Source organism: Channa argus, chromosome 3, assembly GCF_033026475.1.
Source record: "Channa argus isolate prfri chromosome 3, Channa argus male v1.0, whole genome shotgun sequence".
Lineage (NCBI taxonomy): Eukaryota > Metazoa > Chordata > Actinopteri > Anabantiformes > Channidae > Channa > Channa argus.
In genome coordinates this window covers 12,489,014-12,507,399 of record NC_090199.1, presented here as the reverse complement: position 1 = coordinate 12,507,399, position 18,386 = coordinate 12,489,014, and the positions used below count along the sequence as shown (strand labels likewise).

The following is an 18,386-nucleotide window of genomic DNA, read 5'->3' as shown; positions in this document are numbered from 1 at the left end:
AATCCTACAGTCTGATTCAGAGGTAACACAATCGTATTTTCCTTGAAACCACACTTGCTGTCATTATTTTATACCAGGAGAGCTCACGAAGGTCAATTGAGGGATCTTTCTGCTGCAATTGACGTGTATGGCACATGGTGCAATGGTGCAATGCTGAACCATAATGGGTCTCAAATATTCAAGGTTTCCAGTAAAACCTGATCACACCCTCAGTGGCCTCATTGCTTTGTCTGTAACACAGACAAAGTAGTAAAACTAAAGTACAGCGTTTAGATGTTCTATTGTTAGAAGAAAAGATAAGAGTATCGTGGCAAAAAACTGAATGCAAATCAACCTTACAGAAGATTCAAGCAATGGTCAGGAATCTAATTAACAAGTATCTGAGACTACTCATCTCCTATGTGTTCCCTGCTGGGACAGCTTCCTGATGAAGACCTGGTCTAAAGTCCAAGGTACGAATGTAGCATTTGGTCACCATAAACAGGCATTTTGCATTTGTAGGAAAAAGCAGAATAATTATCTTACATATAGATTAAACGTTTGGACTGATTCTTCATTTGTCCTGAGTACTCTGAGCTCTGCTGTGTTCTAAAATAATGACAGCAAGTGTGGATTCAAGGAAAATATGATTGTGACACCTCCAAATTGGATTGTAGGATTACATCATTAAAAATTGTATTCAGCAATCTGTAAAATATAAATAATGGATTGCATGTCAGGACAACATACGATTGTAATAGTTACACTATTGAAACGGTTAAATGTGAAGATTCCATTGTGCCATATTGTAATAAAGAACACAAGTTATCTGTCTGTCAGGACCAATTAGCAAACTCTGTGTGCAGGTAATGCTCATGGGAAGTGTAGCGTCTTAGTGTTGCATTGAAATTATTTCAGATGGCTTTATGTAGAAAATTCAAACGAAAGTGTATAGTAGGAGTATTACAAATACTACATGATTCAAATCTCATGTTAAATCAACACAGTCTCATGTACAAGTATCTTCTTTATTCTTTTCCTTTTAGCTGTTTCCTTTAAGGCGTCGCCACAGCGAATCATGTGCCTCCATCTAACCCTGTCCTCTCTTACTACATCCAGAAATCTCCTTTTTGATCTTCCTCTAGCCAGTTGCACCAGTCAGGGACCAGGGATCCAATATTAAACTCATATGCTTCTAATCCTGTTGTGCGAAAGAAACATGGCAGGGAGATTATGCTACGAAGTCCTGTTTTATCACGGGGTTTTTTTGGTGAGATCCTGAATCCTTGAAATTTTGAATAAATGCCCTTGTGTTTTTCCTGGTTAAATAAAATTTAAAACCTATTAAATCTCTTATGTATGTTGTCTCCTGTGGTTTTAAAGTTGGATAAGATTTGAGCATCCTCTAGTGTGCACCAATCATAAATAAACACAAAATTTATTTAAGTTACGATGAGTCACAGAGGGGGGCATTGTTACGTTATGTCAATAAAACACGTTTTGAAACATATCTCATGGTGTGGCCTCAGTTTTTACCTCTTTTATCAAATTGTTACACTTAATTCCAGGATATGGTACGATCTACCCTGGAAGTGGCATTGGCCTCCTGCCTGGCTGCTCCAACCTCAGCATCCTTCTACTGATATACTCAGTCTCTCCTCTGAACATGTCCAAAACACCTCAATCTATCCTCTCTGACTTTATCTCCAAACATCTAACATGAGCTGTCCCTCTGATGTCCTCATTCCTTATACTGTCCACTCCCAAAGAGAACCTCAATATCTGAGGCTCCGCTACCTCCAGCTCTGCCTCCTGTCTTTTCTTCAGTGCCACTGTCTCTAAGCCGAACAACATCTCTGGTCTCACCACCGTCTTGAACATTTTTCCTTTCATTCTTGCTGATACTCTTTTATACACAACACACCTGACACTTTTCTTCACCCGTTCCAACCTGCCTGCACTCGCTTCTTCACCTCTTTTCCACACTCTCTGTTGCTCTGAATCGTTTACCCTAAGTACTTAAAGTCCTGCACCTTCTTCACCTCTGCTCCCTGTAACCTCACCGTTCCCCCTGGGTCCCTCTCATTGACACACATGTATTCTGTCTTACTGCAACTAAGCTTCATTCCTTTACTTTCCAGAGCAAACCTCCATCTCTCTATATTTTCCTCCACCTGCCCCCTGATCTCACTATAAATCACAATGTCATCTGCAAACAACATAGTCCATGGAGATTCCTATCTAACATCATCTGTCATCCTGTCCATTCCATCCTGTCCATCCGGCTCAGAGCCGATCCTTGAACTCCTTTGTCACAACTACAGCACACCTCACCACAGTCTTAGAGCTCTCATACATATCCTGCACCACTCCAACATACTTCTCTGCTGCACTTGAAACCACACTTGCTGTCATTATTTTATACAAGAAGAGCTCACGGTATTTAGGTCAAATGAGGGATCACACCAAAAGTTTAATCCACATGTAAGACAACAATTCTGCTATAACTCTTATCTTTTCTTCAAATAAAAAAACATCTCAAAAAAGCACAACACTAATTTAAGTGGAAACCTTAATAAAAATGTGCACCGCAGTGACACGGAAATAAACTTCAGCCACACGCGAGCTGATGCTTGTTGGAATCTGCACAAACAGGTTGGTAATCAACCAGTTGTACTCGGAATCAGTAGGAAAGGAGAGGTTAAAAAAAAGTTAATTACTGCTCAGAGATTCATAGAATAAAATCGTTAAAACTAAGAATAAAATGTCTTATAAAAAGCAACAAATATCACTATTATGTCATAACCTCGTTATGCAGTTTTTCCCTTTTTAAAAAGCAAAATCAAAAGCAAAAATTAAAAATCAAGAAAGACGACCAATTATTTGTGAAGTGCTGAGCTGCTGTTGGGGACTCAAACTTCTCTTTGTACAGGAATATATTTAAAGTTATCTGGAAAATTTGGCATGAAGGACTTAAAAAAATTCAAAAGGCTGTAGTTCACAGTCTGACTGACTCGGTGCTTCATGGCTGACTCAGCTGTTCAAACTTTGCAAAAACATTTCATTGGCCCACTGAAGTCCATTACAATAAATATCTGCCATTATGTGGCCAGCTCATGTTAGATATATATTCATTTTTTAAATATGTCAGTGATTACAATGCTATTATTATAAAGTGGCTAAGGGTTTGGATGGGGGGCAATGGGATGGTGCAGTGGAACAGCTTTATTAGAAGAAATGACCAGCACTGTGCAGGCAGGTAACAGGCAACAGAAAGCAAATTACTGGTAACAGGCAAGGTAACAGCATGAAGGGAGACACCCAGAAACTTGACAATCTGACGAGGAGCAGCGCGAAACTGACTGGTATAGAGACTGATAGGAAAACTGGAAATACATGTGTGAATGTCAGGTGATGGGAACTGGAGATAATGTACAGTATGGGGACCAGATAGAAAGTTACTTAAGGATGCAGAGGGCTGAGAATGTGACAATGTGCTTGAAACTGACAGAGTATCAGCACAGGCAATATGAAAAGGACCAGGGCAGGAATCATGGCAGCTGGGAAAAAAGAGGAAATTCGTACATCCATCAGCTGCACACACACAAGTGATAGAGCACACAATAGAAAAGGAAATATTAAAACGCTTTTTCAGATCATATAGAAAAAGCCTCTGGCTAAATGACCTCATTAGAGCTTCCTGGTCTCTGTTAGACCTGTTCCATAGAAACAAGACATCTATACATTCTGATGGCCTATAGACAAATGTAGTAAGAGAAGAAAAATGAAGAAGGTAATTATTAGGGAATGTTCTGAGAACTAAGGAATGTCCATCCTCTCGCATATGGACAAGACAGACAGGTCGGATGACATCAATCTTTAAACCTGAATTGGTTTCATAGACAAAACAGAGAAAACTAAATTGGTAATAGACCAGAGGCCCACTGTAATCTGACCCTTTCAATATGTTGTGTTTTTCAGGTGAATAGAGAACTGGACAAGCACAGACAAGCAACTGGTCCTCATGGTATTAGCCCAAGACTCCTCAGAACCTGCTCCAGTCAGCTGTATTGCTTCTTGACACACCTCTTCAGTCTGGTCTTGGGTTTCGGGTCAGTGCTCTGATTTGAGGGGCACAGCCTGCTATTGAGTGGGCGTAGACCAAGCCAGAACCCTGTACATGTCAGCCATTTATTTGCAAAGATGATGGAAATGACTTTCATTAAATATTGGCAAGGTTCTTTGAGTAAAGTAAACGCTCTTCATTCTTAGCTATTTGAGTTATTTGATGGCGGACAATGGTATAAACATTCCTTGAACGTTTAATACTCTAGCCAGCTACCTAAAAGTAAAATTTAACACACACACACACACACACAAAAAAATAAAACTCGTAAAAATCCTTGGAAATTCATAGGCCATCCAGCAGTATTTAAAGTAATTCCTCATCTTATCTCCATCATTACCAGCTGACACATTAATGAATCAATAATGTTATTCCAATAAAATAACATTCATTTATGTGATGTCTAATATCACAAAAGTGGTTTGAGCTAATAATATTGTACTTTTACTTTAGTAGTATTTTGAATGCAGGACTTTTCCTTATATTATTTATATACTGTGGTATTGCTACTTTTACTAAAATAAATGATCTAAGAGCCTCACTAGCCACTAATTCATTATTAAGTGTATTGCCAGAGAGAGAGGGATATACGTCATACCAATGCTGCCACAGCTACCAAGGGTGCGCACGCAAGAAATTAGTTAATTAGTAACGTTACTACAGAGAACGCGGCCGCGTTGTTTTTATTCAGGTGATTAATAAGAAAATTCAGTAGAGCAGGTTTTGAATACTGGAATACAACAATGCATTGAGTACAGCAGATTGTGTGTGCTTTTTAGAAGTATTTTGAATTGAAGTCATTTGTTAAATAAAAAAGACAAAACTTTTTCGGGTTTGACTTTTAGTTTTAAGAATTCGTGCCCATTTCTCTAATATATGAACTACAAAGCATATAGGCAAAATGGAAAGCACTGATAGACATTTGATCTATTTTTTTATTTAATAATTACTGAAAATACTTTATGTATTTATAAATATAGAAAATTGATGCAGCATTAATATATAATCATGTCACAGAACATACAATATAATCTGTGTTTTGCTTTTCTTTAACAGACTATGGCTCAGCAGTGGAGTGTTGGAGAAGTATATGTTTGGCTTGTGGAAAATAAATTGGCAGGTTATCAGCAAGACTTTGTAGGTGAACATTTTAATGGAAATGTTAAACAAGTGTCCACGGTATTTAATTTATTAATTTTTTGTCCTTTCGCCTTATCCCGTGAGTTCAGGGTCGCCACAGCGGATCATTGTCCGCATGTTGATTTGGCACAGTTTTTACGCCGAATGCACTTCCTGACGCAACCCTCCCAATTTCTTCCGTACTTGGACTGGCACTCCACAGCTGGGGAGGGTAAGGGGCTGTCAGGGGTTTAGTGTCTTGGCCAGAGACACTTCGACATATAGCTGGGGCCGGGGATCAAATCACTGACCCTGTGGTCAGACAGTACTAGGGTCAACAAACACAAAGGCATTACATGATTGAGTTTTTGTATAAATAATAATTGATGTTTGAAATTATGTATTTTTTGTATTTTTGGTACAATTTTGCTACTGCATGATATTATATTAGAATCCTAATATATTATTTTTATTTTAGGTTCTTGAAGAGGCATCAACTTTGCCTAAAATGGCTGCGGACAAAGCAGTCATCAGTGGATTCAGTAAGCTGGCAAACAAGCTTGAGTCCATAGCTCCAAACAATGAACTCAAAAGTCTCTGCCTACAGTCAGTTAACAACAGCCAAACAGACACAGGAAGAAATGGTAAGCACATATGTCAATAACGTCCTAGAATTATTTTTCAGCTTCATCCCAAATGCCACTTTTTACGGCTCTGACATGAACATCTGATAGGAAATGTCTTTTAATTTGCCATGCCCAAGGCCTCTTAATCATGATCTCTAACAGAAAGTTGACAGGGTAACATTAAGCTTTTGGATTGGCTTTCCCAAATTCGTGACTTTAAACCTATTGAAATAATGTTGACCATGCTTAAAAATCAGGTCTGTGCCACAAAAGCAACACATTTTATTTAGCTCTACCAAAAGAAGAGTTGTCAAATATCTAACCAGAGTTCTACCACAAGCTTGGTTATGGCTACATATTAAACATGTTTGTTGTATAACTCATCTTAATAGCATAACTCTTCAAAGAAATAATTTAAATCCTAATGTTGTCATGACAGTCATGCCAATGATGAGTGTATGTAAACTTTAATTCACAACTGTATACAGTATCCAAAATTGTGTAAAGGCACTTCTCCTGCCCTATGATCTCTACATTGGTTAATTTTTATGTCAGATGGTGATTTTTAATAATTACAAAAATTACTAATAAATAATATGATTTTTAGAAAATTTAATTATATGGAGCTAAGACTGTGATTTGTCATTTATTATTTCAGGATCCACTCAGCCCAGTGCCCACAATTGTCCTGAGCACCAGTGATGGCAAGCCCCAGAATGACTGCACTGAGGTCAATGTCCAGATGGATGGACACCAAATGATATTGGACATTGGGGAAGTAAACATTTCTCTGGCTCTGAGTATTGCGTTGTCCCTTTACTATATCTACAATGTTGCCTATCCAGGTCCGCTGAAAAATACTTTTTGGAAGTATTTGTTCTGAAACTTAAAACAACTGCACCAATAGCTGTGCAAAGAGTGGCAAATGCCCTTAATGTGTCCTAGTCTCCTAGTGCCAGCAAATTGTAAGAAGAGTGTTGCATTGTCCTAAAATGGACTAACCTCGAACAATAATTCAAACATGAAAGTATTGATACTGAAAATTCAATTCAATTCAATTCAATTCAACTTTATTAATATAGCGTCAATTTACAACAAAGTCATCTCAAGCCACTTTACAGAATAAAGTCCAGACTACACAAGTATGTAGAAGCAACCCAACAAATCCCCCTTGAGCAAGCCCTAGGCAACAGTGGAGAGGAAAAACTCCCTTTAATGGAAGAAACCTCCAACAGAACCAGGCTCAGGGTGGGCGCCATCTGCCTTGACCGGTTGGGGTGAGTGGAAAGTGAATGGAGAAAAGAAAAGAGCGACAAAAAGCAACAACAAAACAACAACAAAAAGCAACAACAAAACATTATACAGGTTGGTAGGACACAAAATTAATAGCACACAGTGGTGACAAATGTATAAAGAAAAAGAGGAGGGGAGCTCATTGCACTTACGGGAGTCAACACTCTAAACCTATAGCATCTTAAGTAGGAGCTAGTTCAGGTTGAGTGAGCAGTTTTAACTATAAGCTTTATCAAAAACGAATGTTTTAAGCCTAGTCTTAAAAGTAGTGAGGGTTTCTGCCCCCTGAATTTGGATTGGAAGCTGGTTCCACAGGAGAACGAGCTTGATACCTAAAGGCTCTGCCTCCCATTCTACTTTTGCAAACTCTGGGAACCACAAGTAGGCCTGTATTCTGGGATCGAAGTGGTCTAATCGGGCGATACAGAACTATGAGATCTTTTAAATATGATGGAGCTTGACCATTAAGAGCTTTGTTTGTAAGTAGGAGGGTTTTGATTTCTATTCTAGATTTTATGGGAAGCCAATGGAGAGAAGCTAGTGAAGGTGAAATATGATCTCTCTTTCCTAATCCAGTTAGCACTCTTTTTAGAGAGTTATTAGGACCCGCAAAAGTAGGGAATTACAGTAGTCCAACCTAGAAGTAACAAATGCATGGACTAGTTTTTCGGCATCACTTTGAGACAGGATGATTCTAATTTTTGGTTAGTATCTTCTGGTTTCACAGCTAAATAGAGCTGGGTATCATCTGCATAGCAGTGGAAGTTTATGGAATGTTTCATAATAATTTTGCCTAAAGGTGACATATACAGATTGAAAAGTATTGGTCCTAACATAGAGCCCTGTGGAACTCCATAACTAACCTTTGTGCAGAAAGAGGATTCATCATTAACATGAACAAGTTGGAATCTGTCTGACAGATAAGATTTGAACCAATGCAGTGAGGTTTCTTTAATCCCAAATCCGTGTTCTAGTCTCTGTAGTAAAATGTTGTGGTCAATGGTGTCAAATGCGGCACTAAGGTCTAGTAAGACGAGTACTGACACAAGTCCATTATCTGAAGCCAGGAGAAGATCATTGGAGACTTTTACCAGTGCTGTTTCTGAACTATGATGAACTCTAAATCGTGACTGAAAGTGTTCATACAAATTATTCCTGTACAGGTGGTTACATAATTGTCTTGCAACTACTTTTTCAAGGATTTTAGAAATAAATGGGAGATTTGATATTGGTCTATAGTTGGCTAAATCACCTGGATCAAGACAAGGTTTTTTAAGTAATGGTTTGATTACAGCGAATTTATAGGGCTTTGGTACATAGCCAGCTTCTAAATATAGGTTGATCAAATTTAATATGAACTTGTCTATTAAAGGTAGAACGTCTTTAAGCAATTTGGTTGGAACACGGTCTAAAAGACATGTTGTTAGTTTTGAGGAAGCGATAGTTGAACTTAGCTCAGTGAGATCTATAGGTGAAAAGCAGTCTAAGATGGATTGGGGCCTTACTGAGGATTCTAGAGCTGTTGTACATGAAGATCTATCTGTAATATTTGTAGGGAGGATCTGGTGATTTTTTTTCCCTAATAGCTACAATTTTATTAGTAAAGAAAGTCATGAAGTCATTGCTGCTCAGAGTTAAGTGAATACTAGGTTCAACAGAACTATGGCTCTTTGTCAGCCTGGCTACAGTACTGTAGAGAAACTGGGGGTTGTTCTTGTTTTCCTCTATTAGTGCGGAATAATATGCTGTTCTGGCATCGTAGAGCGCTTTTTTGTACATTTTTAAACTGTTTTTCCAGGCTAACCGTGATTCTTCTAAATTAGTGGAACGCCACTTCCTTTCTTACTTTCTTGACGCCTGTTTTAAGCTGTGCATTTGTGAATTGTACCATGGAGGTCGGCTCCTCTGATTCACTGCCTTCTTTTTCAGAGGGGCAATTGTATCTAGTATCATACGCAGTGAGGCTGCAGAATCGTCAACTAAATAATCAATTTGTACAGGAGTAAGATGGCTACTCACCATAGTATTGACACATGGTGGTGAAAAAGATGAAGAAATAATTTCTTTAAATTTATTCACAGCATTTTCAGATAAACATCTGCTGTAGTGGAATTTTTTGTCCGCTGTATAGTCCGTTATTTGAAATTCAAATGTTATTAGAAAATGGTCAGACAGAAGAGAATTATGAGAAAATACTATTAAATTATCAGTTTCAATGCCATATGTAAGGACAAGGTCTAACGTGTGACTAAAACAGTGAGTGGGTTTATTTACATTTTGGGAAAAACCAATTGAATCTAATAATGAATTAAATGCAGTGCTCAGGTAGTTACTGTCAGCATCTACATGAATGTTAAAGTCACCCACTATAATGACTTTATCTGTACTAAGCACTAAATCAGATAGAAAATCAGAACATTCAATCAAAAACTCTGAATAAGGGGCTGGGGGACGGTACACGATAACAAATAATAGTGTTTTTTGAGTTTTCCAGTTTGGGTGTGAAAGGCTAAGAGTAAGGCTCTCAAAAGAGTTATAACTATGTTACGTCTGGGGTTAATTGATAAGCTAGAATGGAAGATTGCTTCTACTCCTCCACCTCGGCCTGTGCTTATAGGAACATGATAATTAATATGACTTGGGGGGGTTTACTCATTTAGACTGAGATATTCTTCCTGCTGCAACCAAGTTTCAATAAGACAAAATAAATCAAATTGATGATCATTTATCAAGTCAATTACTAACTGAGATTTAGAAGAGAGAGATCTGATATTTAATAATCCACATTTAATAGTTTTGGGTTTTGGTTCAGTATGAGCAGTAGTCTTAACTTGTATTAGGTTTTTATGATTAACTCCACTTGTGTTCATTTTTGGTTTAAAAAGTTTAGGTGATGGAACAGACATAGTCTCTATGGGGCAAATAGCAGTGTGGTTAAGATCCTAACATTCAACAAAATAATAGAATTCCCTGGGTGAAAAATTCTCCGGAGACTGAGATGCTGTGGACAATGTTCTCAGTCAACATCTGTGATCTCAGAAAAATTCGGATGCAGTCCATTTTGTTTGAAGTACTGAGGACGATCCCAGAAAAGATTGAAATTGTCCACATAAAAGAGTCCATGTGCGGAGACTTGAAGCTGGTTGAAGCCGTGATAAAGCTGTGATAAATAATTAATTGATTGGTAAGTCCATTGTTGGATAATAATTCTGCAACTGTTTTAATCTTCATATTAAAGTTGATGTTGTTTAAATTGGCTTGTAAAATGAAATTTTATATTTTGCTGTTTCTTAAACTGTTTTGTTTAAAAAAAAAAAGAAGATATTTGTGGAGGCCACATTAGGTTCCAGGATGTATTTTTAAATAACAGAATGTTTTATTAACTACATTGCTAATTTATTTATTGTTAAAAGGTGCTAGACAGATGAACCTAAAATATCATTCTTGGTTGTTGTAGTACTAAATAAGTTTTATATTATACTCATGAGGTCTTACATTTTTTGTATGTGGTAAATTTTAAAAATATATATGTAAAGGGTTTGCATATAAAAAAACAGTGCAAGCCAAAGTTGGAAATGTGTTCTGTCATGTTTTACCGTGAATTTATGAATTCCCTGTATAAGACAGCTTTGACTACCAATATGTTAATAGCTGTGCTGAGGGTGGAAATGGTTTTATTGTTTCTGCGTATGCTAAGTATTGTCATTAAACTATTTACATCAACATTCTTATACTTATTTTACCTGACACATCAATTCATGATATTTTATTTTGAAAGGTTTCTTAAGTTTGGTTCCTCAAAGAACCATTTTTAGAAAAGTTATTTAAGCAACCATATAAACCATATATATATATAATAAAACAATACAAATTTTAGGTAAGAAATGATTTTAGTGGTTTCTTGTTTATATTGTATATAAAACGCCTCAGAACAGGTGGACTCACACAGAGATCAGGCTATTGCCTCAAAGAATCATCCACTGACAGCAAACAATTGAAAAGAGTCACGTGTAACAAATACACAAGCAAGTGGGTAAAATATGTACCAAAATGAAAGAAGAAGAATGCTTACAGGTGATGAGGTACGAAAGAAAAAAAATCATAAGATGTGGGTGAGGAGGGTTACAAGAATCTGATGTGTGTGGTGTTTTATATATGTCCGCAGGCTCCCTATCTCATCTAACAGTGTCAAAGACAACAGGCACAAAGTGAACCAATCTGGAGGAAATTCTCATTATTGGAACTATTATTATCAGTGACAGTTTGTTATTGTATTTTGTCCCTTTTTCACAACGTTTTTTTAGGCTTTTCTTTTGGTTTTTGATAATCTGGCCTGTGTATATCTTGTGTCTTTAAATTTCCATCATCACCACCACTGAAGCAGTATAAAGACACAAATCAGAATACAATGGCTTCACAGTAGTTTCTTTCCACTGTAGTATCAGTAAAAAAAACAAACTGTCAAACATATTAATACAATATTCAAATGGCCACACTATTTTCTACCAAAGGTGGATCCATGTATGTGTACGGCACGTTCATAGTGCTGTTTCTGGCTTTGATGTCTGCACTTATCATTTGAAGCTCTCCTTGAAAATCTTTTATCAGCTGGCAGGGAATCTTGTCACTAAAATGCTCTTCTGGGTAGCAGCCAAGGGGAACCTGATGAAATCAATGATACATTTCAAAATAAAATAATTCTAAAATAAGTGAAATAATTTTTGCAATATAGTGTAAAGGTGCAGATAGAGATGCAGACGGGTTTTTTCAATAGCTTAAACAATGTGGCTTTGCTCTAATAATATATAGTATGAATCTACTTTTTTACAAGTCGAATATCATCAGATGTGACTTAAGTAAAGTTTCATCAAGTCTAAATTACTTACAAAGTCAGAGGACTGCTTGCTGAGTAGCCACATGGTAGCCATGCCCTGCACTGTTGAGTTGACGTCAGGAAACGTCTGCAGCATCGTTTCCTCACTTGTTGTCCCCTTTGTGGTGGGTGGAGGCTGCTGTAGGGTGATGGGAGTGTTGGGCATCCAGCCACCATAGTCGTACTACAATAAATAGATACATGAAGAATTTCATACTTTTCAGTTGCTGATAAAATGATGTTAAGGCCAAACAGTAAAATCCTACTTTGATTTAGTCGGTATCAGTTTGATATTTAACCTATTGAATGGACTGCCATGAAATTTATTCCATACATTCATCATTTGGACTTTTGCTAAAGGCTCACTAACATTTCTGAATGTCAGACTGGAGTTTTCTACTTTTCTCGAGCTCTGAGAATGATAAATGGTAAATGGACACTTATATAGTGCTTTTGTCCAAAACTGCTTTACAATGTTGCCTCGCAACAGCAACACAAAAGCACATAGAAAATTGCATCAACTCATCAACCTATTTCCTAAAAATAACATCACTATGAATGATGATCCCTGTAAATTCACCTGTCCAGAGTTCACAGCTGAGTGCTGGCATGAGCCAGTGAAGATCACCATGGTGACAAACTTGACCAACTCAGGCACAGTGTCAAATCTCTGTGGAATTCCTGAGAATCAGAGAGAATAAACTGCAATACTTAACGATGCTGTCATGTAATTTAGACGATTGAGTTAAAGTTGGATTTGCTGTGGTATTACAACAGTACACAAATGTACATACCATTTCAAACATCATAAAAATGTGTGTCTTTCTGTAGTGCTCACCTGTGCCTGCTTGGGAAAGAAAGCCATGTTTAAAAATGTCCCCAATCCATTTCTGCAGCTCAGTGTCTTGTTGGACCTCAGTGTCCTTCTTGTAATAGTAGCTGAGTATTCCGTCCACAAACCTATGAGAAATGTAGATATGTAAAACCTATTCAAACTGTAGTAGTAAAAGGTAATATAATAACCATTCTATTATATTATATTATCTACAGTACTGTACTACACATCGTGACAACATGTATGACTTACAAATATAATATTGATTAAAGGACATATAACATAACATATGAGGAGCAGCACTACCATCATACCAACCACATAACATATGACATTCAAAAACGCCTTATAATACCTGTAAATGATTTCCCAAAGTCTGAGTCCATCATCCCTGTAGAAGAAGTTTGGTACATCTTCCAGTCCACGCTCAGCAATGTCCTCTGGGATACAGAGGGAGCTGTAGGTCAGCGATGACAATGATCTCTTCAGAATTGTGAACATAGCCTCTCCACCAGATGCTGCAAACTAGGGTACAGACAAACACGTACAGAATATACCCAGAGAATAATATTATTCACACTATTGGAAAAAAACATTTCTTTTGCAACAGTGTAGCAATGTAATGTTGCTCTTTTCTTACCGTTGTAAAAACTCCCGTCTTGGATATTAGAAGAAGTCGAGCTAAGTAGTTGATTTGCAGAGTGTAGCGAGTGTGAGGTATGAGGAGCTAAAGGGGAAAGAGGAGCTGTGTAAGAAAAGTCTGTATCGATGCCTCTACACAATTTAGCCCTGAGAAATATTGGCAGATATATAAATGTTATTGTTCTTTAACTTACATATCTTAATCAACATACAAAAGAATTACAACTAAAGTAAAATCAGTGTGTTCCCAGTTCCCAAGACCTCCAACCTATATATACAGAGGTCATATGTCACTGTGTGACCACACAGACAGTTTATTAAAACACATTTTTTTGCCCTAAACAGTCACAGGGATTAATTACAAAAACATCTTAGGTTGGTTGCTTAACATCTACAACGTACGTCTCGGCCCTTACAGAGTTTTTTGGGTATAAATGCTTCACGTCTTGTACTCACTACAGACACTTGACATTGCCAAACTCTCCGGTTACCTTGTACAGTGGATGCACCATAGGCATGTTGCGCAGCAGTGAGACGGCAAAAACCTCAGCCAGCAGGTGGGTGCGCAGAAGATGAACATTGAGTTGGTGCTCGCTGAAATCTGCACTTCTCACAAAAATCTTGGCCATCAACCAGTCGTACTCAGAATCAGTTGGCAAAAAGATCGGGTTGTCGTCTGCTGGAGTCTGCTTCAGCTGCAGGAGGAGACAGAGGTTTGTCAGAGGTTGATTGGTCTAATTTATGTAAACATTGTTATGTTTTCTATACAGATACTGTATGATATATGTTGCAAAAGACTTCTCTGTTTTTCTTACCTTGCCATAAGCCATTTATGTCAAATTTGGGATTTTGGGCATCATGGATAAACCTTTTTTGTGCTTTAGACTTATCTATTAGTCTACCAAACCTGGATAGGGGTGTGGAAGTCTTTTATGTGTCTTAGGCCCAGACAGGAATAAATCAACGGCTTTTCCTGAAAGTGGGAATTCATAGCTGCCATAAATACTAGACATGGTAGCTGGCACTTGCAAAGAACCAGAAATTAAATTAATTAAGAGAGTATTCACACTAGACATGGTTGCCTTGTATCACATCTGAGCAGGACTTTCTCTCTCCGCAGATGGTCCGTGGTGTGAAACACTTGCACTAGTCATCCAAATAGTCTGTGGGGGTCAAACCTGCTTGGGCACGGTACGAAATGCTAAACACTTGAGGCAAGGCGAGTGCTTTATTGCAGGGCAACCTATGTCTTACACTTTGAACATTATCAGTGGGCTAACTTGCAGCTTTAGTGTAGCTACAGTATGTCTGACTGCTGATCCTACCTGAATAGCAATAGGCATCAGGTTATCATCACGTGTTTTGTGGAGCAGGACAAGGGGAGCCATCAAGTACTGCTTCTTCCCATTGATGGTGTTTGGTTTCAATCCATCCAAACGCTTGTAGTCACACAGGAATATGTTGCCTTTCTGTTTCAGACAGACAATGAGTGACAAGGAGAAATAATCTCGAATGCATAGAGTATGGATATTTCATATACAAGATGTTGATCAAGGGGCAAAACATGGCTTTAACTGAGTGCTATAAGAATGAGTTCTTTTACATGTCTTAACTGTTGCCAACAAGTTCCTAAATTAGATTTTCTGAGACAGTTACCTTTATTTCATCTGCCAAGCTACACTGGCCTTCAGGGAAGACCATGTCGTCAGTGACAGGAAAGTTACCAGGCAGGACGGAACAACGTTTGACCAACATGGGGTTGACTCCATTTAGAAACTGGTAGCCAAAAAAAGCATCCTCCTTCCAATGTTGCTCGACATATTCTGAAGACAGGACAGAGAGGATTTTAAATTGAATGTCACATTTTGAGCTAGTAAATTTTCTCTGCCGTAGTTAAAAGCTTAATTGTACACTGTGTGTGAAACAGGAGAGATAAACAGTTTTTTTTTTTGTTTTTTTTTTGACGATGTGCAACTTACTACAGTTACAAGTTATCATAAAGCCTAGAGTTTGGACACCTCTGCATCTTTTTTCATACTTTCATTCACGTTTTTTAATTTAAAAGGTCAAAAAACAAACCAACAGATGATTGAGCTACATTGAAGTACCTGATATTTCAGTTTGTTTGCAACAAAACACCCGATTGATAGCATCTATATCAGTCCACTTCTCTTTGCAATTAGCCAGTTGCTTCAGGTTTAGCTCTGCCAACCTAGAAAATAAAGGCAAACACTAACTTCATTATGCAGTTGGTGTGTTTCAATAGGCAGGTACATATATAGATGTGCAGGTACAGCAATGTCTGAGAGAGTTTGAGGACTTCACCCTGTGGATGCAGTGTAAAGGAATTCTGTAGACTTGGTGAAGGAGAAGCGAACCTCACAGGGCAGAGCAAGAGGGTTTTCTGCCTTAATGCAGTGAGGTATTCCCTCTGCATACACATCCCAGCTGGGAAGGACAGAACAGTATAGTGATGAAGAATGTGAAACGGCATAAATACTTAAGTGTTTACAGGTGCACAAAGGTAAAATGCACAAAAGCTCTGAGTTGTTACCAATACTCTTTCGCTCGCTGCTTCAGCTCCTGCTCCCGGCTGTAAGCTCCAAGATGATGGTTGTCCTCAAAGACTTTCAGAGCTAAAAAGACAAAAGAATCACAGTGAGGTTTGAAAAAAACATGTTGGCATCAATTTGCATCATAAAAGTCGAGCTTGCAAAACCTGCCTGTCTTTTATGCCTTTTGTGAAAAATCAACAGCACAGATAAGTCAGATAAGCAAGTTTCAACAAACCTGTTCCTTCTCTGAAAAAATGCACCGAACTGTCAGTAATCCAGCGATAGATAGGAAAGTAGTAGGTCTCTCCCTCAGAGGATTTCACTTCCACCTTGGAAGGGAACCAAGAGTCCTCAGGGAAAAGTAGGAGAGACTGTTTGTCTAGCTCTATCAGAACCAGTCTTCCAAGAGACAAGGGGCAGGACACAGTAAAAGTAGACACCTGAAACAATGACAGAAAGATTTGCAAGACATTTACACAAGTGATTGAAACAAAGTGTAGAGGAAACCGGGTATGTTGTAACACGGGAGTTGTGACACCACCAGTTGCACCAGTCAGGGACCAGGAATCCAATATCAAACTCATATGCTTGAAATCTTGTTGTGTGAAATAAACAGGGCAGAAACATTATGCTACGAAGTCCTGTTTTATCACGGGGTTTTTTTGGTGAGATCCTGAATCCTTGAAATTTTGAATAAATGCCCTGGTGTTTTTCCTGGTTAAATTAAATTTAAAACGTGTTAAATCTCTTATGTATGTGGTCTCCTGTGTTTTTAAAGTTGGATAAGATTTGAGCATCCTCTAGTGTGCACCAATCATAAATAAATAAAAAATTTATTTAAGTTACGGTGAGTCACAGAGGGGGCATTGTTGCGTTATGTCAATAAAACTCTTTTTGAAACATATCTCATGGTGTGGCCTCAGTTTTTACCTCTTTATATCAAATTGTTACACTGAATTCCAGGATATGGTACGATCTACCCTGGAAGTGGCATTGGCTTCAACAAACATCATGTATTTGACATTGTGTCATGATGTCTGTGACATTCTTGTGGATGTTTGAATTGCTGCCATTATAGTGGAGAAATGGATATATATTTAGCATAAAAATTTAAAAGAACAAAAACATTCATTTAAAAGTTAAAATTGCTGAAACAAAAAGCACTACCATCATACCAACCACAAAGCACAACGAAATCCAGTGCACATGATAGACATTTCTTTAGCTGGGTTGGCTCTAAGAAGCATTCAAACAGAGAGAGGGATATTGCAAACTTACTGCTCCTCTGATGAAAGCTGAAGGCCCTTTGAAGCGCATCAGCCACTTGCGTTCGCTCTCCCCACCTGTGCCCACCAGTTTAATGTAGACATTGTTCAAAGTGTTCGCATTGACGAGATTGCCAGTTGATACGGTCACTTCATAATTCACCATTTTCACTCAGAGTCCTAGTGGGGAAATAATATTTATTGTCAGCATTAATTAAGTTAACAATCACTAGAAGAACCTGAATGCACAAAGCCCTTAAACTTGTCTTCTATCATTAATTTGTTACAGTTCAATTGCAACTGAAATAATTTCAAAAAGAATCTTTCTCACCTCTGTTCAAGCTCAAAAGGTTCCTTTGATGAATTTTTCTCCAAGTTTAATCAGTCACCACAGATTCCTCTTTTTATACACACATGCTGATGTGGGTGTGTACTATCAGCAGTAGCAATACAAACGACCTTGAGGCAGTACTATCTTAGTACATAAAGTTAAACCCTCTTCTCCAGTCATTCAAAAATACTACTGTAATTCAAATGTGATGCTAAACCAACAAGGTCTCATCTATAAGAATAGAAAAACAAACAAAAAGAGGTAAAGGTAGTTATCCTCTGCACCTGAACCTCACTAAAAGCAACGTCATACTACACATGGCCATGTGGTTTTCCTCCTACAGCTGCATTGCTTGGAAAACAACATCTTTAGACACTGAAAGCCTATAAATAACAAGAAAACATGTCATGTCATGTCATGTGAATGTGTCATGTGTACTTCACCGTCAGCTTATAGACATTGCTAAAAATAAATGCAGAATCACATTTAAAATATTTACTTATGCAAATTCTTTATTACCATTAATATGGGACACAGGAATCGTCACAATTAATAGTTTTCAGAGTGGAATTATTGTGGTGAGATTTTATCCTGACATGCAATAAAACAATTTATTTTACAGATTGCTAAATATATTTTTGTTGATGCAATCCTACAGTCTGATTCAGAGGTGTCACAATCATATTTTCCTTAAAATCACACTTGCTGTCATTACTTTACACCAGAATAGCTCACGGTATTA

The 18,386-nt window shown here is 37.8% G+C and overlaps 1 protein-coding gene across 1 annotated transcript; it reads right to left on the bottom strand.

The window, feature by feature from the left end:
- Positions 1-7,956: 7,956 nt before the first annotated feature.
- Positions 7,957-17,801, bottom strand: LOC137123287 (polyunsaturated fatty acid lipoxygenase ALOX15B-like). Its single transcript, XM_067496789.1, has 15 exons — positions 17,645-17,801; positions 17,327-17,493; positions 16,284-16,488; positions 16,048-16,129; positions 15,819-15,941; positions 15,602-15,705; positions 15,150-15,316; positions 14,819-14,962; positions 13,985-14,188; positions 13,492-13,578; positions 13,207-13,376; positions 12,855-12,976; positions 12,597-12,697; positions 12,030-12,200; positions 7,957-11,805 (listed from the first exon to the last, which is right to left on the bottom strand). The coding sequence occupies exons 2-15, from the start codon at positions 17,477-17,479 to the stop codon at positions 11,626-11,628; spliced, it is 2,013 nt and encodes a 670-aa protein (XP_067352890.1). The 5' UTR covers positions 17,480-17,493; positions 17,645-17,801; the 3' UTR covers positions 7,957-11,625.
- Between the last annotated feature and the right edge of the window lie 585 nt (positions 17,802-18,386).